This window comes from Oreochromis aureus, linkage group 11 (assembly GCF_013358895.1).
Source record: "Oreochromis aureus strain Israel breed Guangdong linkage group 11, ZZ_aureus, whole genome shotgun sequence".
NCBI classification, from domain to species: domain Eukaryota; kingdom Metazoa; phylum Chordata; class Actinopteri; order Cichliformes; family Cichlidae; genus Oreochromis; species Oreochromis aureus.
This window is the reverse complement of record NC_052952.1, coordinates 16,300,052-16,315,030: the sequence shown is the minus strand read 5'-3', so window position 1 is coordinate 16,315,030 and position 14,979 is coordinate 16,300,052. Positions and strand designations below refer to the sequence as shown.

Genomic DNA, 14,979 nt, shown 5'->3' with positions numbered 1-14,979 from the left:
CAAAAATGTATCTACACAGAAACATCAGCTGTCTATTAAACACATTCTATCTTCTACTAAGATAGAAGCAGATGGATCGATGCAGGTGAGATTTTGGGTGGTACCCCCCCATGTATTTTTGAACCTGAAAAGAGGTCATCTATCAACTTGTGCAGTTACATTTGAAGGCTGAGGGGAGTAGGGGTGCTGGCGGTGCTGCAACACCCCTTGTTACAAAAGGCAGCCATCACATTGACCCAAATATTTTTTTCTTTTGCTTTAACAGCCTTAGTTGTTGTTGTTTTAGTTTTTTTAATTGTCTTATTGTTTAATTTTTTCTCTTTTATATTTTATTGCACGATTGTTTTGCATTTCACTTATTTTGGTTGTACTTTGTGCAGCATGAGCTGTTGGAAATGTGCTATATCAATAAACTTGACCTTGACCTTGGCAGAACCCCAGCCAGCTCCTCATGAAATCAAAACTGTCAAATAAGTAGAGGTTCTTTTGACATTTTTACATTTTCAAAAGCAATTTCATTTACAGCTCAATAATAATGTAGTAAATACTGGGATAATAAAGTGGAAAAAAGAAGGTAATGATGTATAACTAGCAAGTTATTACCACTTAATCAGCAAAAGAAGTAATTAAGTAATAGGTAATTATATCAACAATAGCTACAACTGAGCAATATTAAATTTACATTTATGGATCTTATTCCCATAGTGCTTGAAACTAACAGTGTAAATGTAATGTAATGGGGAAGGCTTTAGGACCTGGAAGATTTAGGGGAGAGTTTAAATCAGAAGTGGTAGTGAGCTCACTTTTTCTCTCTCCCACAAAACACATAAGTACAATAGTGGCTAGATTTGTGGTGTGCAGAGACGCTAAGCAATTGTTGGTGTGCTAAAATAAAGCAGTAAAGATTCCTTTCATATCAGGATCAAGCTCCCATTCAACAGAGAGGTGAGGTATCAAAAATGTTTAAGGTCATGCATCTTTTACAAAAAGAGTATATTAAATTATAATTGTGTGATGTTCATGATATCCTGTTCTCTTTCAGTATTGTGTAACATCACACGAGCCACGCTGCATAACAGGTACATAATTCAACCTAAGTTATGACATCGTAGTGCAAGCTCCTGTAAAACATTATTGTAACTCCATGCTGGCATGTAGCCTAAATTACATGCATTCCTATGCAGGGCGGTCTGCATGTGTGACGTGACAATAAAGGCATTCTATTCTATTCTATTCTATTCTATAATTTTACTTAGTCCAAGATAATCAGGACATAATCAGATGCGAAATGTAATTTTAATTTATAGAATTTATGTTTGAACTCACAGATGGTTAATTTCCCACAAAAAACAAAACACTTTAACAATACTGCGTTTCTTCTAGCCCACAAGATTAACTCGACCACAGAATTCTAATGACTTCTCATGCTTCACAGGCATGCAGCAGTTTTGCCAGATTACACAATGTTACCTCAAAACACAGAAAATCTATTAGAAACTTTTGGAACTTTTACTGAGTATAGTTTACAACATCATAACATCTATTTTGAAAGGGGAAATAGAAATCAGAGCCTCACAGCATAAGGTTGGATTTGGTTTTCATGCCGTGAAATATGTATATATACGCTTTTCTATGCATCGGGGCACTCAAAGCGTTTTATACAATTTGCCTCATTCAGCCATTCTTACAAGGTCATTTTATATATTTCAGGTGTCCGATACCATGTACAAAATGTCTGGATTTGGACATGTTATCCTGTGCTACTATATTCTAGGTATGGCAATTTCTAAGAACAGATTAATGGAACACTTTTTAATCAAAGTATAGCATCAAGCCTATCCATCTATCTATCTATCTATCTATCTAAATATTTAGATTTTATGTTGTATACAAGATATAGATATATATTGTTTGCATTTAATTTTATAATTTATTTTCATTTTTCTCACAATCCTCTTGCAGGATATATTTGGTGCAGCTCCAGTGCTTGGCAGGTAACAATGCCGAGTAAAATCAAAGGATTGTCGGGTTCCTGTCTTGTTATCCCTTGCAGTTATGATTACGATCAGTATCCACCTAAAAGACCAGATCGTGTAGTGTGGTATCAATATGTGAGCAGAGGATATCCAATAGTATCTGACGACTGGAACAGGAATGATGTGTTGGACATATTTAAAGGAAGAACAAGTGTATTTACTTCTTCACACCATCGGACATGCAGTCTGTTGATTGATCCAGTGACTTTGGCTGATCACAGTCAGAAGCTTTATCCCTGGGTGGATCCGGAAAATGTTGGATGGAGAACCTACCGTTTCTATGACACAACTGTAACAGTTGAAGTAGTAGGTAGGTAACTAGTTTGAGCTTTCACTATAAATTGATCATTATGTTGTTATATGACTATATAATTCTTCACATTTTATTATTTAAGGCACAGCAGATCCACCGGTTATCAAGATCTTTGGAAACACGGTGGTTGGGCAGTCTGTAACAGTGCAATGCAGTGTTTACCACACTTGTCCCAATTATCCCCCAAGTCTGAGGCTCAACATCCCACTGCGAAACGAACGTCTAACTCATAGTCCTCTATCTGATGGAAGATCCAAAACTATGGTGACAACCACTCTGTTCATAGAGAAAGAATATCAAACTGTGGAGTGCTATGTCCGACACTATGGTGGTCGCTCTGCATCAGCATCTAAAACCTTAACCTCACAATGTATGTAGTAAAAGTAAATTATATTTTTTTTCATATGCCATCTTTGATATTTAACCATTTTTAATTGTATCCCAGGCTCCATTTCAGAACTGACTATCAGCCCTGCATCATATGAATTTCTGGAGGGAGATCAAAGTACAGTAACCTGCAGTGTTTCATACACATGCTATCGAAATATTCCAACTCTGACATGGAATTATGGTAATATGCCAGCCTCTTCTGATACTAGCAAGTTATCAGGGGGGGCTCAGTGGAGGACTGTCTCCACACTGACATTTACAGCATCAGCTAATGATGATGGAAGATCGCTGATATGCTATGCACGCTTCCCTGGAGGTCAGACACGAGAAGCAAGCGTCACTCTACGGGTAAAGAGCGAGTGCAAATTTTATCTTCATTTAAACACTGAACTTTACAAATCTAATGTAGAGCATTCATTTGCACGCACTATCTTGTATTTTTCCTCACTGTCAACCATGTCAACAGTAAAATACATTTCAATGAATTGTACTTTATTTATTTGAATAAACTGTAGACTGCAGCATGGTGCTGTGTGCTAAATTTGATACTGATTTCCCTCCTCTTCTCTTTTCTTTTGCTGCTCATTCTTTTTTTGTGTTTTTCCATGTGTTTATATAAATTAGTGGTGTTGCTACAGCAAATACGAGCATCGCTGTTTACAGTGTTATCATGTACAGCCATAAATGTATAGGTGATGCTTCTCTTTGTCACTCACTATAGCACATGTGAGTCATGTGATTGAGCAGTAACTAACCACAGCAGAATAGGAGAGGAGGGTCAGAACAAAGTATGCTTGCAGCGGAGGAGTAATGTTTGTATGGACAAGTCTTTTATGAAAGTTTTCCTTTTTGATTTCGTGGAATAAAAATTTTGATATAATGTGTCCTACTGTGAGCTTGATGTTAATTCTTCACATTTTGTTTTTTCCAGAAAGTGAGAGAGTTATAACTTCATACGGACATCAAAGTAAGTACATTTGTCAGCCCTCTCAAAATTCATCTTATCAACTATAGCTTCTCCCTATTACAGCAAACTCGGCTCTGCCTACCAAAGTCCCTTTAAGATTCACTTCCTTGACTCACTCCTGTCTGATGAATCTCTGAAGTTTCCAGTAAAAAGAGGATAGACCACTGACCCAAGGCAAATCGTCCAAAAAAAAGTGGGGGCATTGTCTTCCATAATGTCCAGAACAACATATTTGACTACTTTAAGAGCCATAACAAAATGTTAGGAAACCTGAATAAGGGAAAATTGCTCCTTGGAGACTGATGGCATCAAGCCCTTTGATGATGGGCCATTCTGTTTCTATGTAGAAGATGGAAAGGAGACACAAAGATTCAGTTACAGCTGTGTATTTATTGTTATGAAAGGTCTGGAGATATTTATTAGATTGTTGAAATGTACTAAATTATTTTCTTCTTTGCTTTATTAGCGTTAACAATATTCTGCTTTGTGTTTCCCATGGTCAGCTTCTCCAGAAAATCCAGTGACAACCCATATTCCAGAAGAAGTTGATGCTGGTTCAACTACAACTATCTGTTATGAAAACATGTTCATCACATCCTCTAGTGTCCTTGAGGAGTGTTTCTAACGTCATGAGTGAGATCTCACACACTATGATGTCACAAGACTCCTTTGGTGTGACAAGTAATAAGTCCACACAGTCAAGCTCAATGTGAAGGGACAGACCACATAGTTTTTGTGTCCTGTATATCTTATACAAGTATATCATATATTGCACTGTGAGTAATAACCTTAAATGTCTACATTATGAGGATTACTGATGTATCAAAGTGTTTCCCCTGTCACCTTTTCAGTCTCTGATCATTTATGTGAGACTTTTTCTAAAACAAATCCCGATTTTTATTTTTATTATTATCAATATTATTATTGCATGATTTAGTGAAACGCAAAGTAACAACCTTCAGAGAAGTTTTAGAGTTAGGTCTATAATTTTCTGGACAAAGACACAATTTTTGTAGTTTGCTTTTGTATACCATCATGTTGGATTTTAAATGAAATAATGATGTGACTGAATTGCAGACTTTCAGCTTTAATTCAAGAAGTTTTACAAAATGTTGCACAAGCTTTTTAGGAATTGCAGGCATGATTGACAAGCAGTTTCATGGCGAGGTGAGACCTGTTCCCTTTTTGATAACAAATAAAGTAGACTTTATCTAATGTTGGTTCTATGTGTTGATTTTTTTTATCATATATCCTTCTACTGTGATTTCAAATGTTCTATTCAATTCAGTTTTATTTATATAGCACCAAATCAGAACAGCAGTCACCTCAAGGTGCTTTATCTTGTAAGGTAAAGACCCTACAGTAATACAGAGAAAACCCCAACAATCAAATGACCCCCTTTAAGGAGTAAGCAACTTGGCAACAATGGGCACAAAAAACCTTTAAACAGGAAGAAACTTCCAGCAGAACCAGGCTCAGGGAAGGGCAGCCATCTGCCACCACTGACTGGGGGTGAAGGGAGGAAGACAACAAAAAAAAACACTCTGTAGAAGAGATCCAGATATTAATAACTAATGATTAAATGCAGAATGGTGTGTAAGCACACAGTGAGTGAAAAAATAAGTGAAGACACTCTCAGTTCAGTAATGTAACTAAAGGAGGATTTAGTGTCAACTGATCCAGATTTAGAGTAGGTTATTCAATAAGCATAGCACCACCTCCCTCCCCACTACACCACTGCAAAAAGAGACAGCATGGTAATAAAATGTCAGACATGGAATTACTACTGAAATTAACAACTGTAATCCAATTGTCCCATTATTTTTTTTATTTTCTGTTAATGTATAAAGAAAATCTTCAATTAAATTTTGAAAAGTGATCATATTAATAGAAGGAGCTGTTCATTCCACATTATTTGTTTTTATGGGGCCTTTGTCCTGTGTGTGGGTGGAATCTCATACCATCCACCCACAAACAGTGTTGAAAAAAGTAAATGTTTGAGATGAAGGTGAAGATGTTAAAACATTTAATATGTGGCACAAACATTTAAGTTGTTCCCATTCATTTAGTTTAATCTCCAGCAGTTGGCATTAAAACACCATTTGACATAAAAAAAACCCCAAACAAACATAAAAACAGTACTTTTGCACCAACAAGGTGATCCCCAGACTGATTAGATGAAAATCCATCCATCTTAGGCTACATCCACACCTACACTGGTATTTCTCAAAATGCAGCTTTTTCTACGTGATTCAATTGTTTGTTTGTTTTTAAATACCTGATGTGCAGCATGTGGTGCCTGTGGAGCACCAATGATACAGCTGATGACAATCAGCTCGGGTACATGTAACAGCTGTGTGCTAATATCGTTTATTGCACATAGTGTCATGGTCCCGGGCCTTTTGACTCAGCAGTTTTTGTTTTTTATTATTATTATGATCATGATCTTGTGTTCTAGTTTGCTCTGATTGTGTACTGGGATTTAGACTTTTTAGTTCTTAGAGCATGGTGGCACGGTGGTTAGCACTGTTGCCGCACAGCAAAAAGGTCCTGAGTTCAATTCCACCATCAGGCCGGGGTCTTTCTGTGTGGAGTTTGCATGTTCTCCCCATGTTTGCGTGGGTTCTCTCCACGTACTCCGGCTTCCTCCCACTGTCCAAAGACATGCAACTTGTGGGGATAGGTTAATTGGATAATCCAAATTGCCACTAGGTGTAAATGTGCGAGTGAATGTGAGTGCGAATGGTTGTCTGTCCCTGTGTGTTAGCCCTGCGACAGACTGGCGACCTGTCCAGGGCGTACCCCGCCTCTCGCCCTATGACAGCTGGGATAGGCTCCAGCGCCCCCCGCGACTCTGAAAAGGATAAGCGGAAGCGAATGGATGGATGGATAGTTCTTAGAGTTTGGTTTCTGTGCTCCCTCAGTTTAGTGTCTGTATTGTGCCTCTGAGTTCAGTCTATGCATTTCCTGTTTTATGGTGAAAGTCCTTCTCTTATGTCTGTGTGTTTACGCTTCCTCTGTCTTTTCAGGTCAGTTAAGTTCAGTTGTGTCTTCCTCCTGTTTGCCATCCCGCGTCTCCCTCTGTGTGTATTTATAGTGTGTGTCCTCTTGTGTCTGTGTTATTTCCCTGCGTCATCCTGTGAAGTTTCCCCGAGTCTCCCTGCGTCTCCATTCCAGGTTTCAGGTCTGTCTTTGGTTAGTTTTCCCAGTATAGGTTTTCCTTAGGTTCTGTTTCATACCCACTACGTTTCTATTTGTTTCACCCACAGTATTAATAAACCTCACTCACTCCACAAACCGTGACACATAGAGCCATTTAACTGGTTCTTACTTAACAAAAAAAGAAAAAAAAAAAAAGTCTCTTCATCAAAATATTTAAGAGATACCCCGAAGACAGAGACAGAGGGTGCTGCAACACAAACATTTCCCAACTTTGGGATAAATCCTTTTTCTTCTTATATCAGTCATTCTGGAGCTGATTTTTCTATATATTTCAGGTATATTTCAGGTTCTCTATTAAATAAAAAGGAATTAAATTAAATATTAAAAAGCAATCAAAAAAGTGTTTATACATCCTGCTGTCACACAGCAAACATCAACCTGCACAGCAGACATCAGTATTGAATATATGTAAGTATCTATCAATATTTTTCAACAGGACAATGACCCCAAACACAGCTCCAGGCTCTTTAAGGGCTATTGGACCAAGAAGGAGAGTGATGGAGTGCTGCACCAGATGGCTTGGCCTCCAGTCACGTGACCTAAACCCAACTGAGATGTTTTGGGATGAAATGGACCTCAGATTGAAGGCAAAAGGGCCAACAAGTGCTCAGCATCTCTGGAAACTCTTTCAAGACCGTTGGAAAACCATTTCAGGTGAAAACCTCATGAAGCTCACTGAGAGAATGCCAAAAATGTGCAAAGCAGTAATCAAAGCAAAGGTGGGCTATTTTGAAGAATCTCATATATAATACATGTTTTGAGTTATTTCAATTTTTTTTATTTACAACATAATTCCATATGTGTTCAATCATAGTTTTGATGCCTTCAGTGAGAATCTACAATGTAAATAGTCATGAAAATCAAGAAAAACCATTAAATGAGAAGGTGTGTCCAAACTTTTATTACTGGTATATATACATATACATGCATATGTATGTGTATGTATGTATCTATGTGTACATCATATATGCCTGTATGGGTATTTGTATAAAGTGTATGCATGTGTATATGTGGATGTCTTGTCGTCTTTTATCTAATTTAATTTAATTCTTTCTTTTATTTTGAATTTTTGCTATTTTTGTTCTGCACTTTGGCCGACACTTGAAGTCTTTTAAACGTGTTTTAAAAATAAACCTTACTTCATTTGACTTAAAGGTTTATTCCTGTTCCTACATGTCCCTGCATACGTGCATCAAACTTGTCAGACAGATTATTGCATTTAGAAATACATGAGAAATCATGTCCCGTACATAATGGACCTACAAGTGTGAAAAGCATGCCAGCACTGCTGCAAGGAGCTTGAATTGTTCCTGTGGAAAGACAAACGTATGCTAAATACACTTTGGCTTTGTTTGTTTTCTTATATGAGACATAAAGTAGAAATTTTTACTCAAATTTATTGCACAGTTATTTAGTCTGTGGCAACCTTTAAGTTTTTCAAAGAAATCACAGAGACATATTCATTTTTCTTACTATGACCATGTTCTTTGTCACGGATTTTGAATGATGTCATCCCTACCAGCTGTAAATACTACCATGGTGGTTTCTGTTATTAACGTACACTGATCCAACCTTTAAAGGTCAAGTATTTTGTGTATAGGGGACGATGGTATAAAGTCTCCACCTGTATTTTCTGCTACTACTGCACATTGAGAGATGCAATACAGTTCTTTGGTGCATATATAAACTTCATTTTGTGACTTAATTTCATGCAAAAAAGACACCAATGAAACAAGGTTTAATGTTACTTTTTTATATGGTGTGAACAAATAAGGAAAGGTTGTGAGGAGCTGTTAAAAATTCGAGCAATGTAATAATTAGAGGCTCAGAAAGAAGTTATGGTAAAATCTAATGTCTTGTTGATTTAACTTTCAGCTTTGTTTAAACTTCATTCACATATTATTTAAAAATGCGTCTTTACATGTTATACGTGCCATGCAGTCATATGCTTGAGTTTGTAGACCTATAAAATATAAAGTTTGCTTTTTTGTACTTTAGTTGTTTGTATTCTGGAATATCTGTATGAAATTACTCAGAGTATTCGGCTACTGTCTTACAGACAATTTGAAAAAGAGAAATATTGCAGACATAACATTAATACAGGCAAGACTGTCAAATTTACTTTCGTTCATGGGAAACATGTGGCTCAATTTGATCCTAAATCAGCTGGACCAGTAATATGGCTTTTTTTTTTTTTAGGGAAACATTTATTAATAAAAACAAATGTAATCAGCCTTAGGGTTGTTGCATTTGTGTGTAAAGCAAAATCATATTATTGTTACTGTGTTTGTTGATGTGTGTGCATGTTTAGACATCTTTGTGAGGACAGAAAATTGGCATGCTACTATACTTGTGGGGACCAACAGTCACTCATAGGGACAAAATGCCTGTCCCCACGAGTTTGAAGGCATTTTTGAAGGTCAAAATGTGGTTTTAGTGTCATGGTTACAATTAGCAGGGGTGCACATAATTGGTCTGCAGGTGTGCATTCGCTGTCAAAATAAAAGCTGCACACCAGATAAGAAGTTGCAACGCACGCTTGCGTACATATAAAAGGCACTGTTTTTGTCCGCTAGAGTGGGATTTTCACGGCATATTCTGCACCACATCTCTGTGCGTTCATCATTTGTTTGAAGCCAGCTCACCTCCTGCAACCACTGCAACCACCGAGAATATGCGCTTCTTTTGCGGTTCGGACTCCATCTGACATTTCTTTGGAGGTGGAGGAACACCAAAGTAATTGCTCAAAGGAGTTTGCTTCTTCGACATCTTTAAGAGTTCTAAATGTACGTCCTCCTCCAGAAAATCTTATGTATGCAAACGCGCGTTGCAACTTCTTATCTGGTGCGCGTCTTTTATTTTGACAGCGAATGCGCACCTGCGGACCACTTATGTGCACCCGTGCAATTAGGTTATGGTTAGGTTTAGGCCGAGGATTAGAATTAAGCATTCATTTTTGATGGTTAGGGTTAGGGTAAACAGGTTGGGAAAGCATTATGTTAATGAGATGTCCTCTCTAAGATATGAAAACAATTTGTGTGTGTGTGTGTGTGTGTATGTGAGTGTGTGTGTGTGAGTGAGAGAGAGAGAAAGAGAGCTCTGGGGGTTGTCATAGATAGTAGCGTACCTATCATTTATTCTATGCCTATTCAGTCACTGGGAAAAGAGAATTTTCATCAGGTCTGGACTGGGACAAAAAATCAGCCCGGGCATTTTGACTAGAGACCAGCCCACCAGGTATTATAGGAAAAGCCATAAAGCCTTTGAATGAAAACAAATGCTGTTGTGACAGTGATGTGCACTGTCTTGTTGGTATATGTATGATTTCTATACATTTTACATCAGATAAAAACTTTGGCTGTAAGATTCAGATAATTATTTATTAAAAGCGAGACATTTGAAATGAAAATAATAAAGAAAAGTATTTCTTTGTGCTTCCTTTTCCCTGTTAATGCCCTACCTGGCCCCCTGGCAAAACTTTGCTAACCCTGCACAGTTACTCTCTGTCAGCTACGTAGAAAAGGATCCTGGTGTTATTTGTCTCTCAGAAACAGTTCATAACTTCCCTTCAACTCATTCATGTCACCTAAAAGGTAAACCTGTTTCTCCATCACCTGTTCAGCTCTGATGATTCAGTAAGGACATCTCCTGGTTTCATCTGCATGTTTCCCTCTCACCAGATAACCAAACCGACATCATGACCAGCAGCTTTTACAGCTGTGGCTCCAGCAAACATCAGCTGATACTAGAAATTAATATTAAATAAATTCTAACAACAGCTCATCAAGCTTAAACGTGCTGCTGTTGTTTAGCGCGACATCCGCTAGTTTCCTCTTTCTGGCGCAAAGTGGGAGATAAACAAGAGAGAAAAGCCGATCAGCTGATCTTTGATCAGTTTCATGATTGAAGTAGCAACAGGAGAGAGAGGGGAGAGAATGAGAGAAGACGAAACAGCTGTGCAGCGTAAAGACAGAATAACTCCAGCTTTGTGTCTTTTTTCATTCAAGCTGAAGTATGGGACAAACTGTGTTCCTTTGCGGCTCAATACGAAACGGGTAATATTTTCTGTGAATACGGGACGATTCCGTTTTTTATGGGATGGTTGGCAACTCTACTAACGCTTATGAATAAAATAAAGTTCACTATCAGTAACATAGCATCCACGCAGCTGTATAGAAACTCCGTCGTGCTAGCTAGTACGCAGTACGAGTTATTGTAACTGACTGTAAAAAGTTAGCACAGCGAAAATAAACTACCCCTAAACTTGGTTTATATCTGACCCAGATAGACTGCAGGTCATAACTTCTCACCTGAAGTTCAGTTCACCTGACACTCGGACCGGCGGCCGCCTCGGGTCTCTCCTCCTCTTGCCTCCCCTTTCCCTCATCCACCTGCTGGCCTCTGTGGAAGCTCTGCCATAGTCACCATCAAACAACTTAGTTATTTTTACACATCAGCCAGTATCTGGCCAATACACCACCTTTCACTGTTTATACCATTACAAAATAAGAAAAAACAAAAACAAAAAAACCCCATCGGCCCATAAAAACGAAAAATCACCATCAGCCCGAATGCCAGTCCGGCTATGATTTTCATAGACCTTTATACAATCCTCTAAAAAATTAAAATTAAATACACCCTTACTTTCATAGGAAAAGAAAAGGTAACAGCATAGTGTTGCTAATCAAAAGCACGTGATTAACTAATCATCGGCACATGTGCTCTGCAACTGTGTTGTTTGTCTGAGCCGTTAAAGTATTTGCTAAGACAATGTCAGGAGTGAACATCCTAGCAAATTCAGCCTGAGGTCATACCATGAATTGCTCAGAGCAATCGCAAAACTCAAAATTTATGCTTCATTTCACACTCTACAGGCCTCAGGATATTAAATGTGATGTCTTGTTTAGAAAAATTAACAGGAAAAAATGTCTCTCTAAAAAGAACATTGCAGCATGGTTTAGAGTTGTTAGGTTGCTGAATAAACCACAAGACTTCTGTTTTTAATTTTTGTTAACAGATGAGGCCAGGGTGGAGATGTTTGACCATAATGCACTGCACCATGTTTGGCAGAATACAGCACACAACATATCAGCACAAACATCGCATCCCATCTGTCAAGCATGGTGATGGACAGGTGATGATTTAGGTTAGTTTTGCTGCCACAGGGCCTGGGCATTAAGTCCACCATGAATTCCTCTGTATACCAAAGTATTCTAGAGTCAAGCATGATTTCATCTGTTTGCCAGCTAAAGCTTGGCTAAAACTGGGTTGTGCAACAGGACAATGATCCTATTCACAGAAGCAAATCTACAACACAATAGATGAAAAATGAAAAGTCGTGTGAAAACATTTTCTCAAGGCTTTTCTGTAAATATGAATACATATAAATTGCTTTGTACTGTAAATACTCCTTGACAAACTCTGAGCTGATCTATGTCCACAAAGTGAAAAAAATATTTAATGTTTTGGTCATGAAACATCATATTTTCTCTGGGCTCTGGGGAAATGGGAGGAAGCCCTGTGTAGATGAGGAAAAACTGTTTAGTAGTGTCCAGCTAAGGGGAAAAGATCCAAGAAATCAGCTGTAAAACCAAGAGCAGGAGGGAGGCATGTGGACTGCTGGTACTGTTGCAGACGTCACCCAGGCAGCAGCTAATGTAATCCCCAAAGAAATTTGGGATCTGTATCGTTTGCCTGTTCGAACACTGATGCTTGGTGGCGCAGCCTTTTCCAAATGCCTTTGCCCCAAGTGCATTCACTGAAGAAATGAAAACATTTATAACAGACAAATCAGAGAGCACCTCAGAACACAGGAAGCACAAACACATAGACACTGAATGCTGAAGGTCTGTTACCTTTTCCATAGAAGCAGTAGTTCTCATTTTCATTGCACTTTACAGTTTTGAAGCAGTCTTGTTTGTCACATCTGAGACACTTTGTCCCATTTGGAGAAGACAAGCTGTCAGTGTTCCCTGGTATACACTCATAACATACCAGTGTGCAGGCTGGAAGAACATAAAACATGAAACAGAAACACGAAAAGAACATGAAAAGATGTAAATCAATTAAATATTTTTTTTCTTGTCTACATAGCATGGACAAATTCTAAACCATTAACTCTGAAAAGAGTTATAGGGTATATTTGGCATAAAAAGCATGTTTGTTTTAACATACTTTGAAAAATGACACTTAAATATCTGTGCACATGCTGCAGGTCAGAATAAAGATGATTAGCAGAAAAATAAAAATGTAAATACTATATAAGCTGTTGAAAAACTTTTATTGGAATATAGTAACATGCTGAAAAAGCATTTAAATAGGAAAATGTGCAGGTAAGAATCACAATACTTATTATCTTAAACATGCAAAACTTAAAGATGAGATAAGTGAAACAAAGACTTGCCTTTAGGGAAGAACACAGTCCCAAAGATCAGCATAAAAAGATGCATTTTGTGACGTTAGTATTTTGGGAGTGAGTTGAAAAATCTCTGTCTGCCTGCCTGTCTGGTCATCCACCTGTCCTTTGTCTATCTTTCATTATTACTGTGATCTGCTTTGAAGCTGCCAGGTCGCCGCTGGGGACACCCTTGTGATATTTAACCCAAAATATTAGAAGTGTGTTACATAAACAAAAACTGTCTTCGTTTATTTATTCTTTCTGTGTTTGGTTAAATAAGACATGTGTGGTGCAGCTATCTCCATGTTCTTGATATGGTTTCTTGAATTTTTTTTTCAAGGTCACCTTTGACCTTGGGCAAGATCAAAATCAAATGCTTAGCTAACGCAGGTACTCATGACCCCCTAGGCCTAGTATTTCTTGTTATATTTGAAGACACTCCATAAGATATTGCAAGGTCTAGAAGGGCTTTACTGATTTTTACGTTTGGTGTGACTTTGATCTTGACAATGACTTGATTTTGCCAAAAATTAAATATATAATATATAATAATAATATTATGCAACTGTATTAAGGAATCAAGAGCTATTATATTATGGCCCCATCCCTACTACTGTTTGAAGCATCGGGGTACAGTGGTGTCTTCGAGTAATATATGAATGGCACTGTTACAGAGTTTTTGTTTGTATTCCAGGGTCACTAAAACCAAGTTTTAACTTTTAATAGGTTTTAAGAGGGTGATACTTGGAAAGCATTATGGATATAGTCAGCACCCAACCCATTTTCTTACTGAAAGACTATTCAACCAGAACAGGTTTTCAAGCCGAAAAAAAGACATTCAGAGATCATCAATAATGTTAAATTTTACTTAGTGATTTAAATATTAATTACTTAGTTAATTACGCATGGAAAACTAGGTTAAAAATACTGGCAAAAGACTCAACAATGTTAGAGTGGTACAAGATGCAAAATGTTTAGAGATTATATAATAAAGTAGTAACTTGTGGTGACAATGTGTAAAAAGGCAGGTGGGCTGAGTTTATAAAAAACATTTCTAATTACAGAAACTTCCTAAGACAGTTTATATACATAAATATATATGCATTATCTGCTTTCCCACATTATATATATGTAACTGGGGGTACATTATATGTATAGACAAAGTACAGTACTAACCCCATGTTGCATCAGAGGGCAACATGGGGTTAGTATCTTGCCCAAGGATATTTGGCATGCAGACTGGAATCGAACCACCAACTTTCCAGTTAGTAGCTGACCTGCTCTACCACCTGAGCTACAGTCACCCATCATATATATAAAAGCAGTGATGATTTCAAAAGGGCCTCCCTCAAACCCTGGTGCCAAACAATACAGCATTCAAGTCAGTTAAAAAAAAGTTTAAAGTTGATTTATTCAGCCAAAAATGAGTAACATTTTTACAAATACTATTTTGCAGAATTACGGATACAAGCATTTGTCACACCACACGACATAAATTACAGGATTATATTAATTAATAGAGAGAAGACATCAACACAAGGAACTGGCATGAAAACTCAGCATAAGTGATCATAAAGAGTGCACATAGATTTGTTTTATAATTATTTAAATTTATTATTTAGAACATTAATTGCTGACTTTTTTCTTTTTTTGA

At 37.5% G+C, this 14,979-nt stretch overlaps 1 protein-coding gene across 1 annotated transcript; it reads left to right on the top strand.

Moving 5' to 3' along the window:
- The first annotated feature begins 793 nt into the window (after nucleotides 1-793).
- On the top strand, nucleotides 794-4,921 carry LOC116324386 (sialoadhesin-like). The gene is made up of 8 exons (XM_039619806.1): nucleotides 794-945; nucleotides 1,043-1,079; nucleotides 1,711-1,774; nucleotides 1,963-2,346; nucleotides 2,432-2,719; nucleotides 2,795-3,087; nucleotides 3,671-3,706; nucleotides 4,210-4,921. Exons 3-7 carry the CDS (start codon nucleotides 1,723-1,725, stop codon nucleotides 3,686-3,688), a joined length of 1,035 nt encoding a protein of 344 aa, XP_039475740.1. The 5' UTR covers nucleotides 794-945; nucleotides 1,043-1,079; nucleotides 1,711-1,722; the 3' UTR covers nucleotides 3,689-3,706; nucleotides 4,210-4,921.
- Nucleotides 4,922-14,979: the final 10,058 nt, after the last annotated feature.

What these genes read in the sequence shown, in the direction of transcription:
- LOC116324386 (XM_039619806.1), top strand. Translation starts at nt 1,723, where the DNA reads ATGTACAAAATGTCTGGATTTGGACATGTTATCCTGTGCTACTATATT. An exon ending in CCTGTGCTACTATATTCTAG is followed by an intron (nt 1,775 to 1,962) that starts GTATGGCAATTT and finishes ATCCTCTTGCAG; the next exon opens with GATATATTTGGTGCAGCTCC. An exon ending in TAAAACCTTAACCTCACAAT is followed by an intron (nt 2,720 to 2,794) that starts GTATGTAGTAAA and finishes ATTGTATCCCAG; the next exon opens with GCTCCATTTCAGAACTGACT.